Source organism: Erithacus rubecula (assembly GCF_903797595.1).
Source record: "Erithacus rubecula genome assembly, chromosome: 3".
Lineage (NCBI taxonomy): Eukaryota > Metazoa > Chordata > Aves > Passeriformes > Muscicapidae > Erithacus > Erithacus rubecula.
Genome location: NC_136689.1, coordinates 117,330,709 through 117,349,395, shown reverse-complemented (window position 1 = coordinate 117,349,395; position 18,687 = coordinate 117,330,709). Strand labels below are relative to the sequence as shown.

General features: G+C 35.4%; 1 protein-coding gene across 4 annotated transcripts in view; it reads left to right on the top strand.

Moving 5' to 3' along the window:
- STAU2 (staufen double-stranded RNA binding protein 2) overlaps window positions 1-18,687 on the top strand; it is a gene marked incomplete at its 5' end in the record, with an annotated part of 151,367 nt that overhangs the window by 47,649 nt on the left and 85,031 nt on the right. For all 4 annotated transcript variants that reach the window (XM_079299524.1, XM_079299522.1, XM_079299523.1 and 1 more), the window contains 3 exons: window positions 44-175; window positions 4,084-4,144; window positions 17,988-18,295. In XM_079299524.1, coding sequence (XP_079155650.1) covers window positions 44-175; window positions 4,084-4,144; window positions 17,988-18,295 — 501 coding nt within the window. The remainder of the gene's footprint in view (window positions 1-43; window positions 176-4,083; window positions 4,145-17,987; window positions 18,296-18,687) is intronic.

Here is an 18,687-nt window from a genome sequence, read left to right as displayed (position 1 = left end):
GTCTTGCATTTAACATGATTATGTTCAATATTTTCTTTTTAAGGTAAAAGTAGGCAATGACATTACTACTGGAACAGGCCCGAACAAGAAAATAGCTAAAAGGAATGCAGCAGAAGCAATGTTGCTACAGCTGGGATATAAAGCCTCCACTCCTCTTCAAGACCAGACAGAAAAGGTGAGAACCAATTGATGTGATGCTCACACATTATTCTTGTCTAGATTTTTAAGCTGTATCAGCTAATCACTCAGAAAGTCTGGAAGCTTAAGCTTGTGCACACCCTGGTTTAGGGAGTTGCTTGTCACAGATTAGCCTTTGTTTAGCTACAGCTCTACACCTACACTTAGTAGTAAGTGCAGCCTCTGCTCCTGTGAGAGTAATTAGGAGCAGAAAAAGCAGTTCCATAGAATAGTGTGTGTACAAAAGTGTACATGTGATCCATGCACCTATTTCTGCTTACAAATCAGGATGAACACGCCTCTTGCTTTTATTCCCTTTTGGGCATCCATGAGAGCCCAAAGGAACACAAGGAACAGAAAGGAACAACATTAGTAATTTTCATATATGAAGTAGTATTCAATGTTTGTCTTTCCATTGCATGTGCACTAAAAGCATAGAAAAGTAATGGCCTTTTCCCATTTGATGACTGATAATGTGTCACAACTTTTTATTCAAGAATGAATTGCATTTTGAATTCATATGTTTCCACATTAGCTATCTGTAACTTAGCACTCCTCTCTTGTGTTGAATTTATTGATGAGGGGTTTCCTAACCAAAACTGGGTGTTAAAATTTTACCTTTTGTACTCTGAAAAGATATTTGGTTAGTATTTGACTAAGCTGTGGACCCTAAATAGCTTCTGTCATATACAGGCTCACTGCATATTTTGATAATTACTTATATTTTTATTGTGGTAGCCAACAGAATGCTCTGTTGGACTTTTCTAAGATTGCATGATAAGTCTGACTATAGTATATATATACACATCCATGTATATGTAAATATGAAGATATTCTGTTCTGTATTCCTAACCATAAAAAAGTAAATACTGTACTGGTTACTTGGCCCCACCTTCTTCTGTTTCACTCTCCCTTGAGAGTAGCAGTAATATGTGTGCTGTTCACACTCACTTTCACTATGTTCTTCACTATATGCCTTAGTCACAGACAAGTGTGAAATAATCTAAACAGAGTAGATGGAAGCTGAATGATGTTCCTAGTGAGAACACACTGTGCAGACATGGCCATTTAAAAAAAAGCTTCTGACTGAGTCAAATGATAATTCATTTTCACCAGAGTGCTAAGACATTTCTGCTGTAGAATATACTTTCTATATTATAAAACTATTAACTTTTTTTTCACTGCCAGTATGGTCAAATGGCTTTAATAAAAAACAAGTCAAAACAGAAAAATCAATTTATTTTTTTAAATTCTAATATGAAAACATAGGTTTTCATTCTTGGATTTTAAATTGGCTGAACTAATTTTACTCAGCATTTTTCAGAGATAAAGCCTGAAAAAATTCAGCCCACAACATGCTTCCTTTGGAGAGCTCTGCACAGTGGAAACTTGTGGTTACGTTGAAATCCTTACATTGGAAAGAGTGGCTAAAAAGGGATGCTACTGCTTTGTTTCCCTACATTTATTAAGCTGCTGCTTACAAATGCATTGTCTTTAGAAAATCACCCTCAATGGTGTACTTGCAGATGTAGACATTTTAGGATTGGTAGACTGGTGTAGAATAGCCTAATATTGTTCTGGACACAATGAACAAAGTTTACTGTATCCAAAAAATGTGTAGTACTGAACTTTTACGTAGTGGCAGTATCATAACAAAATCATAACAAATTTTTAAAGCTTTGTTGGGTTTAAGGACATGAAATATCTGGACATCTAGTTTTATCTTCTGTATATAACAGACTGGACATAGTTGGAGATGCACAAGTTAGTTTGTGTAGCTGAAAGAATTTTAAGTCTCAAACTAAACTGTGATGGAGAAGAGGGTAAACAGCTCTGAGTTCTCTGTCAATTTGAGCATTGTGAAATCCCTTGCATATAAATTGCCCAATAAAGATATACCATTAGAAGATACTTGTTTTGCTGAATCCAAAATGGGTTCCAGTGTAAATTAGCTGATTTAGCAGGTTGGCATCTAAAAAAGATAATTTTCACTTGTGTATTTTTTGATGATGTTAAAAAAGGCAATATTTTGTCCCCTGTGCCCCCTTTTCCTCAATTCCGTTTACTCCGTTCCTCCTCCCTTAAAAAAGAAGCAAAATCAAATTCAGTGGGGTTTTTTTCCTTAACCCTTGTACATAAAATGTGACTGTATTTATTGTTTTAATGGAGACCTAAGAGTGTTATAAGAGCAATGTGTAGTGCTGATGGCAGCACAATCCAGGTAATGTAAAAGGCTAGGGGCTCTGCTCTTTTCTGGGTTAAATTTATTCCTGAAAGAAATCAGTAGTGGTTGTGCAGAGCCTTGAGGACAGCAATCTGAATGTATGCTGGGAGACATTTTGTAGTTGTCAGAATTTTAGCTCTATGGATGAGAATGGAGAGCTTTTAATAATTTTTTCATGTTTCCTTCTTTTTGTTTCTTCTTGCCACTTGTATTCTTTTAAAGAGAAGACAACCAAGGTAGATTACATTCATGTGAGGCAGCAGTACTAAGGATCACTTAGATCATAGAGGAATTGTTATTAAATTCCCTGTCATGATCAAGTTAAAAAACAATAAAAAAGAGAAGAATGAGGAAAATTGGAAATCTTGTGTTGTAACAGTATTCTTGTGCTGGCATCATGTTACAGATGGCCAGGATGGATTCCTGATAAAACATACTGTTGTTAGAGCAGTAAATACAAACATATTTATATATGTTTATATTTATATAAATATATATAAATATATATATATAAATTTATATATTATATATATATTTATATTGATAGGTTTCATATTGCTTATTCACATGAAGAATTGTCGTCTCCCATATTTTCCAATATACACAATATCTGCTTCATATACAAATAAAACAAGTTATATGAAATTAAAGTGTATGGATGTAGATGACCAGTTTGACAGCTAGTAAAGTTTGAAAGCAAGTAAAATGTATCAACTAGTAGTCTGTATTATGACATGGTAGTAATCTAAACAACCTTAATGCAACTTCTGAGAGGCTGAGGCAGATTTCAGCTGGTTGATTTTCCTTCTCATCTCTTTCCAGCCCTATCTTCAAGAGCAAATGATTACAACATTCTTCTGGCATAGAGTCTGCTTTACTGTGAGGTTTTCTGTTTGCATAGAAAATCCCAGTGAAATCTGAAAAGGATCATTCATTTCACATTTACAGATTTGGTTTTCAATAGCTCCTAAGTAATGAGGAAGCTCAGACTTGTTTATCCAGTTTTATACATGAACCTAGAACATTGCCATCTTATTTACTGTGTAAACCTCAGCAGTGGCTTAATTCTGAGCCTGTGTTAATTGTTCCTCTTTTCCATGTCAGAGTAATACCTAGTATTAGATATTAATTATATTATTAATAGTAAAATTAATCTGAAGACAATTAGCCTTTTCAAGAATATATAAAAATAATGGAAAATTGCAATTGTTTTTATTTCCACTTCTAGATTTACTAAATTGATTTCTTTCAAGTAAATATTTTTAAATTACACCCAAAATACTTTATAGTGTTTACACATTCTTCATAGGCAGTAATTAGGATCTTGTTGTTTTAGAATGTAATTTCTCTGTTGGCTGTTTATGTTTTCAGTTGAGAACTGCTTAAAACATTTAATTTTATTTAAGTCTGATTTGGTAACATATTGAGTTGAACCTAATCCTTGGGGAAACATTTATATTTCAGTAACTGTGCAATAGTTGTTAATGTTTACTCATGAAGGGTACATTACTCAAATAACCTATTTTAGGCAAAAATTAAGATGAGTTAGCAAAATTTTGTGAACAGATGTGGCAATCTCATCTCATCCTTTTTAGTATATTTCAACTCAATTTATGAACAGGAATGTTATGTTTAGGGAGCAGTTTGCTCTTTACTTACTTGTCTTTTTCTACCTGTTTCAGCTTGGGGAAAACAAAAGTTGGAATGGCCAAAATGTTGGGTTTCCTGAGCCAACAAGTAACAGTAAGTATTACTTTTTAAATTTGTATTGATACTTACTTCTCTTTGTATGATTTGGATTATCCAAGACAATTGAAATGACTGTTATAAATATTTTAGAGGTTTTGTTGTAGATAAATTGACCCTTGCATGTCTTCTGTGTGTGTGTAGATATGAACGAATGCAGGAACAAGGAAATTTTTATTATTTACTCACTGAATCATTGAATCCTTCAGTTTGTAAGGGATTTTAGGAGGTCTCCTAAACTATTTGCACAAAGCACAGTCAGTGCAGAGTTGAGATGAGGTTGCTTATGGGACAGTTATCCAGGGATGAAGGCTCCATAGAATCTCCTTGCAGCCTGCTCCAGTGCTTAACTGTCTTTACATTGATTTGTTTTCCTTTTATCCTTGTCAGAACATCTCCTGTTTGTTTATGCCTGTCATCTCCTGTTCTTCTGCTATATACCTCAGTAATGTGCCTGCCTCCATCTTTTCTGGCAACATCTGGGATATTGGAAGGATGCTATTGGGTGTCAACAGATTTCCATTATCTAGGAATTTATCTATCTAGACTCTAAAAAGCTTAGAGACAAGAATGCTGTGGGAGACGTGATGTCAAAATCCTTGCTACAGCCAAGGTAAATGACATCCACTGGTCTGCATTCATAAAACCAGTCATTTCATCATGAAAGGCAATCACACTGTGTGCCCACAAATGGCTTTAAGAGCACTGCATTTTCCCAGGGACTAAACAGAGGCTGACCAGCCTGCCTTATTTGAGTATAATGCATTTCTCCAGGCACTGGAGATTTCTTCTGATCTTCATGACTTGTTGAAGAGAGCAGAGAGTGGCCTCATAATGATGCAAGCTGGTTGAGTCAGCATGCCAAGATATGTCCCATTTGATCCAATGGATGCACAGGAAATTCCACCTGAATATGAGGAGGAACTTCACTGTCCAGGTGACTGAGCACTGTTACAGGCTGCCCAGAGAGGTTATGGAGTCTCCTTTACTGGAGATATTGAGGAACCATCTGGACACAATCTTGTGCCATGTGCTCTGAGATTACCCTGTTTAAACAGAGGGATTAGACCAGATGACCCACTGTGGTCCCTCCCAACCTGACCCAATCTGAAATTCTGAGATTTTGTGGTTTATATGGGCTGACTTCCAGCTTTTCTCACAACATCCCTGACTCTAAGGAGGTTCTGCAACTGGTAGTTCCTCTCTTCCTTGAGCTTTGTCTATGAGACACAAAAGCCCCAGAAACGTCGTTGGTGAAGGCTGAATTTGGTTTCACTGCAACAGGTAAAGAACAGGACAGAACTTGGTGAGTTTATAACTAGCTTTTTACTGTGTAAAGTGGTAAGGATAATATAAATAGTACTTTTTCACTTTTTCACGAGCCCTGGATTTTTCTCTAGAACTGTGTATAGGTTTGAACTTCTTAAAGGTCCTAAGCATTATCTCCCTTAACTAAGGATTGTACAGACATGGATGCACACATGAGCTACCTTGTATTTTTTGCTTCTATACATCTGAAAGACATGGTCCTAAAAGCAGGTTTTAAGGAGTTTCATCAGTGTTCCATTATATATGTGGTCTTGTCACCTCAGTGACCTGAGGAACAATTTGTGCCTCAACTTATGTAACAGTTTGCTAGTGTTTAAAGTAATCTTGGATTCAGCACATGTCATTGTGTTCCCCTGAAAGGAAGGGTTCTAAAGGAACTAAGATTTCCTATTAATTGCTTCCTTACAGCCCTGTCATCAACCCACATCAATACTTTTAAATGATTTGTGTTTGTATTGTCAAAATCTCTAAGGACAAGGCCTGCGAAATAGCTTCAAATGTTAACATCTTAAAGTTTGAGGCAGCAGAATGAAACCTCTAACTTTTCTCCTGTCCTTGCACTGTTTTGTAGCAAAGATACTTATAGATGAAACCACAGTCTTCTGTTAAACCAACAAGGAAAAACAGTTTCTTAGGCTGCTCAAGACAACTTTGACAGTTATACCTGTAAATCCAAATCTAGAAGGAGAACACAAAGGCAAACTCATTCAACAGGTGATAAAATAAACAGAAATTATATTTTAAAGCTGTGCTGACCAAATAACTTATTTTTCACAGGATGACCTGCTCAGATAACTTTTTTCAGCCACCAGAGCACAGTACAGAAACAGGTTTTCATTCTGGGATGCTTTTGTAATGCACAATGTGTTCATTTCCATTCTTCTGATCTAAAGTAAATTGGAAGTGGAAGGAGATGGAGCTAGTATGCCAATAGAAATAGAGCATTTATTCAGAGACCACTGTTCTTAATCTCTTAACCCCTTTTTATGAGGGTTGCAATCTAGAGGCAACATTAATAATAAGCAGGTGATTAGAGGGTATCATAGAATGTTAAAGGATTGGAATAAATCTTAAAGGTTATCGAGTCTCAATCACCTCTGCCATACAGGGACACCATCCCCTAGACCAGATTGATCAAATACTTATTCAGCCTGACTTTGAACACTGCAAGGGTGTTTTGAATAAAAGAAAACATTTTTGTGCATGATCTCTCATGTACCTGTGAAGTGCAAGATTTTTTAAAGGCACTTCCGAACAAGTTCCACACTTAGAGATCAAAAATGTCACATCCTTTCAGGTATGAATATATTAGTTTATTTTTAAGAACAACACTTTTTGGTAGGTGAATTTGCACTTGAAGTTTTTTACGTAATTTTTTTGAAGTTAGGAAGCTTTAAAAGAGGGCAAATGGAGCAGCTTTCTCCCTTTTGTATTCTTCTCAGAAGAGAAATTTTGCATTTTACAGTTTGCATTTCTTGCTACCATAAACCTGACTTTCAGTGGTCTTTAAAATCTGAGGCTTAGATTGCTACATCTACCATTTGGCAGCTTTTATTCATATTTCCAGTAATTTTATTCCAGGAAAACAATTGTGTCCTGCTAGGGCAGGGTATTGTGCATAAGTTTCCTTTTGCAGACAAATAATCTTTCTTCATGTGCATAATGCCCTGTGTTTCCATCTGAGTCAAATAAAACTGGAATAGTAAAGGAAATTTGTGTATTTCAGTAGAACCAAAAACAAAAATCATAACAGTTCTATATTTTAGTACAGTTGAAGAACAGATTTCATTGCATTCTTACGATGTTGTTTGTTTTTGCTGAGAAATACTCTACAGTCTGTATCCTCCTAATTACTAGCTGAATATATATTTAGTATTCCCTATTAAATATTCTTGAAAATTAACTTCTCCTGCTGCACTCAGTCATGTCACTCTTGCATTATCCATGTGGCAAACCTCACTTCTGTTCCTCCTACACACTGGTAAAGCTTCTTCCCACAGGTTTACCTTTCTTCTTCATTTCACAATTTCAAAGAAAGATGAAACACAAAGCTATTGCTTTCTTGGTTTGGGATATCTTTGAGATTCTTCACGTGTGAAATGGCAAGAACATTTGACTGAGGTTTTTTTCCCTTATGCTTCTGGAAGAGACTTTGAGAGACTGAGCAGACCAGAAGCATTTATAGCCTATACAGAAGATTTTTACTGTAAACAGAATCTCATTTATCTCTCTTGATTTGACTTAAACAGTTATCAACAGAAACAAAACATGCAACAAATAAACAATCCTATTACAAAGTGCATTTTCATGGGAACATATTTTTGTTTTGTATTTCTGGATGGGGTAATCACAAACATCATACAGGATGTGTTCCAGGAGAAGCTGTAGATGAACTATGAAGAACAGTATAAAAATAAAAGTAAGATGTGACTCTGTGTTTTATATAATTCTAAGAACGAAAAAAAAATGACCATAACTGTTTTTATATGTTTCCCAAGTTCAGTTTTCCATCATATAGTTTTTCTTTACTTATTTCTAACAATTTTGGGAGTCACAAAGTACTGAAAAAATGGTAATTAAAAAAAACAAACACATTCAGAGCAACCCTACCTCTCTATAAAGGACAAACTCTCTGTTTTTCTTGCCTAACATTTTATTACTTGGGATTCATGCATGACTTTACAGTCTTTGTTCTTCAGAGTACATCTGCTCCTGCTGTTTGTTCACCACCTGAAATCATAACCATTTGTTTGTGACATCACAATTAGTTACTGTGAAGATGATTAGATTGTCACCAACAGATGATTATGATTTCAGATGGTAAATGAGCAGCAGGAGCAGATGATCTCCTAAGGAACAAAGATACTTGATCTCATGCAATTTTTCTGTGTCAAAAAAAAAAGGAGAGAAAAAAGCAAATAGATATTATGAAGAGTTTCTTAAATCTTTAATGAGAAAAATTGATATTTTTCTGTAAATAAAATTTATTTTAGTAATTTTAAAAGTCTACTCCAATATTAGATTAAGAAATAGAAATTAAAAAATATAAAAAATACAAAAAGATTTGGTGTTACTGTAATCCCTAAATGTATGGCTACATTCAGATTCTTACTTAGATGTTTCCTCACCAGCTTTTTTGAGAAACTAAATGCAATATAAATTATGTATTTATGAAATTTTACATACTAATACATCTTCACACTGAAAGAAAAAAAAATTATGCAAATTTTGTATTTCTGGTTCTGAATAGTTTCAGAATGATGTTTTTTTATATAGTCCTCTGATTGTTTTGTTTTTCAACTGCGGATTTTGGTGAAGACTTCCAGTAGATAATTTAATACCCCTGTATTTCCATGAACAGGAACAGAAATCTACACTTTGAGAGTAAAGTTTTTGTTTTACAATTTGGGCATTTTTAACTGGAATGTTTATGTATTATATTTTGCTGAAATATGTAATTCTTTTGGGTATATTTTAAAGGTGATTTATAGTGGATTGTGTGCATTTTTACTTAAGAAGTACTGCTGTTGCATTGGACTTGGCTTCTGAGTTGCTTCCAAATTGACTCAACTTTGTCAATTATAATGCCCTCTTGCTAGGAGTTACATTGATACATCACTAGATGTTTCCTAATTATTTGCCATTCTGACTAGAAACCACAGTAAAGGGATTGACAACACCACTTAGTTGGTGAAAGGCCACAGAACAGTAGTTTTCCATCTGCTCATTTTGATATTTTTGTTGTGTTTTTTGGGGATGTTTTTAACTAACAAACTGTCAGGTGAGCATTATACCATCAATGGTATAATTGATGTTCCTTCAGCTGAGCCATTTGTCCTCACTTTTTATGTCTCACAGCCTTGTCTAGAGTCTCTTATCACAGCTGGTTATGTTTAAATAATACCTTGCCTCTGTAACTGCTGAGTTGATTTGCTAATTTTCTAATTAAATTTTCTTTCTAACTGAAGACATGGGAAAATTAAATTTAGAAGCAGAGGAGATTTGTTCAATTTTGTTTCTTTCCTAAATTAGGGAAGCTAGGAAATCCGTGCTGCATTTGGCATTATTTTAATAACTGATGTGTTATTTTTCAGTTTCATCTAACAATGAAAATAATTTTATCCAATGTAATACCAATTAAATGCTGCTTGCATATATTTTTTTAGTAGCTGAAAAAACTTCTAGAACACCTAATACTACAAAACATGTTAACAAAACAGGGAAGGGAGTGGTTTTTTTCTTTGCTGTTTTGAGAAGTAGTGACAAGAGCCAAATTAGCATTTTTATGTGTGAGTGGGATTTGGGTTCAACTCTGTAGAATAAGACAACAACTTCAAGTGTTCCTGATTATTTTCCCACATTTCCACTTTTGAGATGCTCAGTTAAGTGCTTAAAGTTCTACAAGTTTTGCATCTTCAGAGACCATGATTTCTTTGCTGAGTTTAAAGTACCATGTGTATTTATGAAGAGGCTACTGCTTTAAGCATGTGGCCAGAACGTTGGAGACTTAGTTTCCTTCTTCAACAGAAGGAGAGTATTCATGGAGGGCAGAGTATCCTGGATAATGGCAGATGCCTTTTGGAGATGTGTATCTGATACAATTTGCAGCCAAAAAAGGAAAAAATCAAATGCTATTAAAATACAGGGAAATTCACAGGGAAGGAGAAATCTAAAGTAACCGTGACTATAGTTTGCTTGTTGATTGAAACTCTTGTGAATGGAAGTGTATTCAGGTGTTCTCTGGCTGGTTTACAGATATTCTGCCTATTTTAGGTACAGGTTAAAAAGAAAGAGTGGTGAGAAACCTGCTGCCTGGTGCTTGAGTAGTGTGAATTGTGCATATGTAAGAAATAGAGATTTTGGGCTGTGAGGTCTATGGTTTGGGTGTCCTCAGGACAAGAAGGAGCACAAGTCACCCTTCTAGGAAACTGCTTAGCCATAAAGCTTTTGATGTACAAAATATATAAAGAGGAAGCAGCCACCATGGCAGAAGACAGCCAGCTCTATGGGTAGAGATCATTTCAGATAATGTATTGTTTTGTTTTCCTTAGTCTCCTAAAAGGCCGATATGAATTACATTTATTCACGGTTGCTAGTCTATTCTTTGAAAAATTCTGCACATGAAATAGAAATGCAGAGCTCTTCTTTGATGTTAATTCTAAAATTCAGATTTGATTATGTAGTTATGCTAAGTATCTGCATTTGGTTTTCTGTCTTCAGGTGAGAAAATTGAGTAGTATACGGTAATTCACCTCAGTACAGTGTTAGTCTAAATACTTTCATTTTTCTGGAGTCTTTTCTCCTTTTCCAACTCCCTTCCCTTAAATCTGGAACTCACCATGCACCTCACCCTTAGTCTAGGACAATCATGTCCTTGAAAAATTGAATCTCCTGAACTGAAACTTTGTTGCTGTCAGAACTAAAAATTAATTCTCCACTCTTTCCTCCATGTCCTTTCAACATCAAACATTGCCTTCTTTGATTTCCTCCTCACTCATATACATGCTGTGCTTGTTGATGGCCCCCTTGGCCTTCTTGGCTTCAGCAACCTCTCTGTCCTTGTCAGGTAGATTTGTTCATTCTTTCATCTCTCCTCCATGTGGGTCAGGCCTTTGTTTTCATCATCACCATTCTCATTCCCCTCCTAATCTGTTAATGAATAGTCCTGCTGCACAGGTTGCCTCCAGTTGCACTTAGGCACTCTCCTAAATTGCTTTACCCCCACAAACATCACTTTCTTGCAGCTCTTACAAGCACCTGATCTGCCAGCTCACTAGCTTGATTTGCTCCTGCTCCAAATTTGCTGATCCTTTTTACTGATAAGAGTACTGACCTTCCTTCTGTATTTTGATTTTCTGAACCTGCTCAAACTTAATCTTTGATTATGTGGTATGTGGACATTTTGCTGGCAAATTATGATGCAGAAATTATTTAAAACTTAAGGTATAGGTGTTTTGTCAATGCTTCATGAATGGAATATCATGTAGAAATTCCCCACTGCACTGTCTTACTTTTTACCAAAATTTTATCTATTCTAGCAAGAATAAAGCTGGGGGAGAATTCAAAGGACTTTCCTCACATGAGTTAAATGCCAAATGCTACAGAAATGCATGCAATTTAAGTCCTGCAATAATGCAAATTCTGTTTTGCCTATACAGAAAATAGTCCAGTAAAATTAGGGATATCAAGACCTAATTTCATAAAGAACTAAATAGTATCTACTTCAGTATCATGGTTATTTTAAGGTTAGACAAAGTTAGTATTTTAATGAGTGGCTTTATATAACATCAGTTTGTTTAAGGTCATGTAGATGAGATCTTTTGATTGAAAGACATTGTGTAATAAAACATTTTTTCATGTCTGAATATTGCAGTAGCTGGTGACTGAGAAATACCATGGATAGCTGTGTTATGTAGGTAATGATTGCAGCTTGGTATTTCAAGCCAAGATTGTGTGTAGACAATTGCTGAGAACGTAATGGCCATACTATTTGCCTATTCAATTGTTTGACTGACCTTTTCTGAGTTCCTACTGAGGTAATAAAGTTTGAAAATATTCTAGTATATAAATAGCCTTTTGCACTAAGTGGAGTATAAAACCTTAATTTATTTTTATTATAATATTTACATTTTTCAGTCTTGTTATTGAAGTAGTTATTTGGTTTTGTGAATTCTCTCTTTCTTTAAAATGTCAATAGATTTGTAATGGGCTATATTGTAGGGCATGTAGAGAACCTGCCAGTTCTAGGAAGTAATTGTTGCATTTGAGTATCTCCCATGCCTCTTAAGTTCTTGTCCATTTTAATGTACAAAACTGTGAAGTCAGGATTAGATCAAGTTCTAACTTTTCCTTCTTACAGCCTTACTACAAGATTTTTCCCTGTACTTTATGGATCACATTATAAGACGTCTTTGTTCAATGTAACTACAGATAGCATAATCTGAAAGCAAGCTTTTTGATGATTATCTATCAAGTATTTTATTCAGTTCCAAAAACACTGATTATTTCCTTATGAATAGTCTTTTCTTCAACTAGTGATGGGTTATTTCAAATACTGGAGTGCTAAACTTAATTTATGAGCATATCATATTTAGAATTATATCATGGTTTACTCTGCATCATTGCACAAGACTTGAAAACATTCCTTTGTGCCATGTCTTGTACCAATGGCTGTACTGCAGGGAAGAGCATGTGCCCTTCAGCAGGGTCAGGGGAAGTTATATTGCAGCTGGCACTGCTTCTGACACATGAATAAGTATAGCTTTTCTGTAGGATAAGCAAGAACTTGGGGAAAAAACTGTGTTCTCTGAAAGAGAATAAAGTTGTGATTTAGACTAAGTATAAATATGAAAAGTCAGTGAGTGCCCCTGAACCAGAGAAGTCATTGAGTGAAAGCAGAGGAAGAGTACCCCTACAGTACTGATTAAGTATAGAAGAGAAAATTGGCACTGACATATAAATATATACATTATATGTGTGTGTGTGCAGATTGACAACACAAGCCTGATTCTGTAGGCTGTCTTGTGAAGCTGAATGATGAAATTGAAATCTCAGCTTCTCATGTTTTCTGATCTTCCTGACAGAAACAGAAAATTGGAAATAGGACACCAGTGGTACCTGTGTAAACTCTAGTAGCTGTGAGTGTGCAGGCAATGCTGTCATCACTCTGAACTTCTCTTAATTTAGTAGCCCACTGCTGTGGGGTAACTTGTCACTGTTCCTGTATCAGCAAATTCCATTTTTGCAGTCAGTACATTGAGGCTTGTTCAGTAATACTGTCAGTTGTATTCCTTCACCCTCATGCAGACAGTTCTTCTTATGGTTAGTTTTATTTGCCACGAATTCCAAAAAGTGGAGGACCTTTTTGTAGAAATGTCCCTCTGTCTTCCCAGCCAAGGGGACACTGAAGAGAAAGGGTTAGGGATAAAAATAAAATCACTCAAACAGAAATTTTAGAGATTATCTCTATTATGGCTGCTGTGAAAAAAAGTACAATCAAAGCACTGAGATTACATTTCCAGGGCTAGGCTTGTCAGGGATTTTTGGACCATTTTGTATCTTATTCATACATTTGCCTTGGAGTCCAAGCTATTTTGCAGTTATCTAGTAGATGACAGGAAAAGTAGACAATAGAAGATGAAGAAATTTATTCTTAGGTAAGAAGGGTCTTTGGTGTGTTTTCATAGACTTCAGAAGATTGTGAGAGACTGCTAACAATTACTGCCAATGATGAGTAAGACATGTTTTTAAATGTTAGTGATTACATTGCATAGCTAGCCTGCAGATTTTTATTGCACATTTGCCCACAGGTTTAAATAATATAAATGGAAATTATTTTAACATGTATCATAAATGTGCCTCTAAGTTAATGTCCAGCAGAAGGTGCAGTGTTGTTGTCTCTTGTAGATCCTGTGACTCCTAATAATTATAATTCTTTCTGTGGAGTATGGTGAAGCTTGTATGGGATAAATATTTAGCAGACACAAAAGTCCAAGTTTGAAAATGTTTGCCTGGAGATGTTTTCCTGCAATGCATAAAGGTGTTAGAGGATAGTATTTCTTTCTCCCATGCTTTTTAATCAACTGATTGTTAGAAGACAAATTAAGATAATTTCTGAAGGGTTCTTTTGTAATTGCACTCAATCCTCTGTTGTTGTTGTATCCCTTGTCATTTGATAACTCTACTACTGCAACTAAATGTATTTATACACTTTCCTATAATCCAGCAGAGTTGAAGTAAGCAGGCAACAGTGAGGAATGACATATAAAATATCCTCAATAATATATTAAAATTAGATAATGAATTACAATTAATATATGTTTCATAGAAGTTTTCAAAGAGACCAAGTTTTTATTGGCTTTTAAAAACAAGTTTGTAAGAAGCTTCATGAAACATAGGCCCTGAATATAAAAAGTTAATATCTTGCAACTACATTAATATAATGTCTAGAATATTACATTACTTTGTTTCCAGAGATAATCAATGATGGTAATATAATATCTGCCTCTCAGAGCCAATGTATGATTTAAATTAATTATTGCTTATAAAGCACTTTGAAGTCTTTAGCAGTAAGGTGTTGCAAAGTGTAAAAGTACTATTATTAATTTAACATCACCATTAAAGTCAGTACTTTAAGAGCATTTGCTATACTCTGCTCAATATCTTTCTATTCATCATATGCTGCATATTAGTTATTTTAACATTTAGAAAGCTTAGTAATCTGGAAGTATTCCAAACCATTGTTCCAGACAGCAGTTAGATATTTGGGTGGATCATGTAAAAACAGTGAAATGGCTGAGAAAGCATGTAAAATGTTTGTTTTAAGTAATATTACATCAATGGAACAGACATCTGCAGCACTGGACTTGATTTTAAACCTCTTTAAACTTTTTTTTAAGTTAACATTGTACTATGTTTTTCTAGAATTGTTTGGGGGGGATAATATCATGTTATTTCTAAACAAGTAGACTGTTTTATCTTTTGTCCAGTTTTCATTTCTGTTTCTGAAATATTCGTGGGAAATCAGATTTACAGTGGGCAGTTCTTAGGAGGTGGTGAACACCTGCCACTCAGTATTTTTATTGCTGTTTGGTTTTGTAACCTAATGTCAACTATCAAGGTCTGTATTAACTTTTTTTTTTTTTTCTCCAATTTTCATAAATCTTATGTCTTGTGTAAGACTTTAGAAATACAGAGAGAGGTAGGCCTTGGAGGTTATAGCCTGTACAGTTTACAAGGAAAGTGTGTTAAAGTCTCTCTTCTCATATAGTGTTTATGTAACATAAAATAATGCTGTGTATTTACACAGTTGTTTATCTATTAGAGTATGTTTGAAATTGTCCAAGATGGAGAAAAAGAAATTTTAGGGATCCTGTTCTCCATCTTTCCCAGCAGTATTGTCTTGAATTTGTGCTTGGCTCTGGAGTTCAGTCTACTGCCTTTGGAGCCAGTTCTAAAGTAGGTAAAAGCAGCCTTAATGTTCAGGATCCAACCAGACTCCCCAGCCCTATGGAGGTAGGTGGGGAGAGCAGTCAGGTGAATAACAGATATGTCTTTGTAAATTATATAAGCAGATGTTCCAGATTTCTAAAAGCAATATGAATTTAAAAGCCAAATGGATGAGTAAATCAATTAAAAGATTCACCTGTAAGCAGTTTGCTGAGTCAGCAATGAGGAAGTTCCATTTTCACCATGTAGTTGAAAATGGTGATATTAATTACAGGTAATATTTTTTGAGTCTTCTCCTTGTGGAAGACATTTTATTTAAAACTACTACTTGCACTTCTAGGATTAGAGGAATCTTTTCTAGGTACTGGAAATTAATTTCCTCCTCTTCTTTGAATTTATTCTACTTTCTGAGATTAATTTAATATGTACTGCAAATGAATTAAGCATTGAACCCTTTGATTTCTCTTGGGATTACTAAATCAGTTAACAAACAGGTTTATTATCCCTAGAATGAAATGCCATATGGCTCAGGTTCACTCATATTATATGATAGAAGATTAAAGTACATTCTTAATATGAAATTACATGTTTCAAGCTCATTTTCTGATGTATTAATAATAAGAAAAAGGTTTTCCTCTTGTACCAGCCAACTGGTTATTTGTGTTTCCAAAAAACACTTTATTGTGAAAGAAAACTAGCAAACTGTTGACTTAATTCTGCATATTTCCATGCACAAGACTATCAGCAAAACTGATCAAGCATGAACTTCTGTTTCCAAGCAGGTTTAGGGTTGAGGTATCTTCTAAAAAGGTATTAAAAATGTTTAAATATAGATGTATTATTACTAATTTACATGCCACTGGAAATATTTAGAAGTAATTCACATAAATAAATCTAGCTCTTTTTAATGTTTACATTAACTCCTATTGATAATAAGTATGACACGTGTATGCTTTCCTTTTTCATATAATGTATGACATAGAAGGTATAAACATTCTCAAAGGCAAGAAGCTAGAATGAAAAACTATAGGATATGCAACTAAATAAATAAATGAATAAATAAATTCCTCTTCGCTGCAGAGCAGTCAGTCACATCAGAGTCATGAGCACAGTAACACTGGTGCAAGGCAGTTTAAGATTTTTTTTTGTAACAGCAGTGGGAGTTTGCACCACTTAATTAGTGGTTTGTCGCAGTCTCTTTTGCCTTCACTCAGAGCCAGGATTAAAAAATACACGAAGGAAATGGATTTTCTCGTGTTCGGGCTTGATTGTTTATTAAATCTTATCAAAAAGTACAAAGTGTTCAGCAGCACTTCTTGCCACCAGCGAAAAGTGACCAAAATGGAGCCAGGTCCAGCTACTACAAGGTCTCTTAAAGCTGAAGTCTCCAATAGAGAATTAACACCTATATTATTTAACCTTTTAACCCATAACTAACTTCCCGTGACCCTCAGTGTGATGCTGACTGACCAACCAGAAACTACTGCCTGAAAACATGAAGAAGGAAGGTGAACACTGAAGGAGATGCCACCCAAAATCCTCCATCTCGTCCCATACCTATTACTGTACTATAAAAACCTCAAATTTAGAACCCTTTACCACATGAAAGCACACACTTCTATTTAACTACACACCTGTGATTTTAAGCTCATCACTCAAATTTAGCAGCCTTCTCCAAGGCCTCAAGTCAAAAGCAGTGTTCTCCAGGGGGTCAGTGCCAGAAAGCACAGAAAATTCAAAACCCCCAGGTTTTTTAGGATCCAACATATGAATATGCATAGGATATGCAGATAAATAAATAAATATGCAGATAAATAAATAAATAAATAAACAATTTCCTCTTCACTGCAGAGCAGTCAGTCACATCAGAGTCATAAGCACAGTAATACTGTGGCTGCAGGGCAATTTAAGGGTTTTTTTAACCGCAGGCTGCTCTTGTAATTGAGCAAACACTTTAAGCTGGCACTTGAGGCAGTGCAGCTACTGCAAGGAACCACACTGCCCTTCCTTTGCCTCCAGCAGCTCATTCTCATGGACATCCCTGCATGGTCCTACAGGTGCTGGTGCTGGCAGTAGAGCAGCTGGGGAGTGCAAACACTGGCTTGTAGGTGGGAAAAAAACCTAAACTATTTCTGGTGGCAACAGAACTGATATAGACTAGTTTAAATTATTTGTAAAAAAACAGCCTTAATTATTGTATCAGCTAGGAGAAGAATGTAGGGAAATAATGATTGTGCTACTGTTTTGAAGCAACATCTTTTCCTTATGGTTTGTAGGTCTCCAAACATTTTTTGTTCATATTGTGTATTCTATGATAGCCACAGTTTTAAAGTTAAGGTTTGTACCATTTTAAAAAGAGTTGGGGAAGAGGAAGAAGAGAGGCATTTCAGATCTGCTTAGTTTCTAAATAAATTAGATGACCTCATTTACAGTTACTGTAAAAAGAAAATATACTGCTTCTAAATTCTTACTTTGTTTTTCACTGTAAAATATGTTAATGAAAATTGTCTACATGTCAAACCCATTCTAAAGTAATGAGAATGATCTTTGGTTTTGTTTTCAGCACCAAAGGGAATACTCCATCTCTCTCCTGATGTATATCAAGAGATGGAAGCAAGCCGCAACAAATCAGCCCCTGGTACCACTGTAAGCTATTTGTCGTCCAAAGAAATGAGCCAGACTTCCAGCTCTTTCTTCAGCATATCTCCTACAACAAATAGCACAGCCACCATTGCCAGGGAACTTCTCATGAATGGAACATCCCCAACTGCCGAAGCCATAGGTCTAAAAGGAATATCTCCCGCTTCCCCCTGTTCTACAGTGCAGCCTTCAAAACAGCTGGAATATTTGGCAAGGATTCAAGGCTTTCAGGTATGGGAGGGGGAAAATGAAGCTCTTCAGCCAGAATCGTAGCATTGCCATCAAGGCTTCACTCTTGCCCTCTTGAATGTGGGCATGCATGTAACTTATCTTGTAAAATTAGCTGGTGTCTGAGGCAGTTTCTGGGTCCAGGAATATTTCCACCAATATATGCGTCCCTCCTTCTCTTTTGTTACTTCCTTACATTTAGTTTACTGCAGCCCATCTTTCTCTCCTGTGTCTTTTCTCCTTAAATAATTACAGGCTTAAATTATTATTTTAACTTAAACTTCTTTGAGAGTCTTCACCTCTTGGTTTCTTGCTTTGACTCTGATCCAGGAGCTACTGATGCACCACCTTACCTTTGCATTTGTCTTCTGGGCCAGGTGATTAAAGTTGTTTTT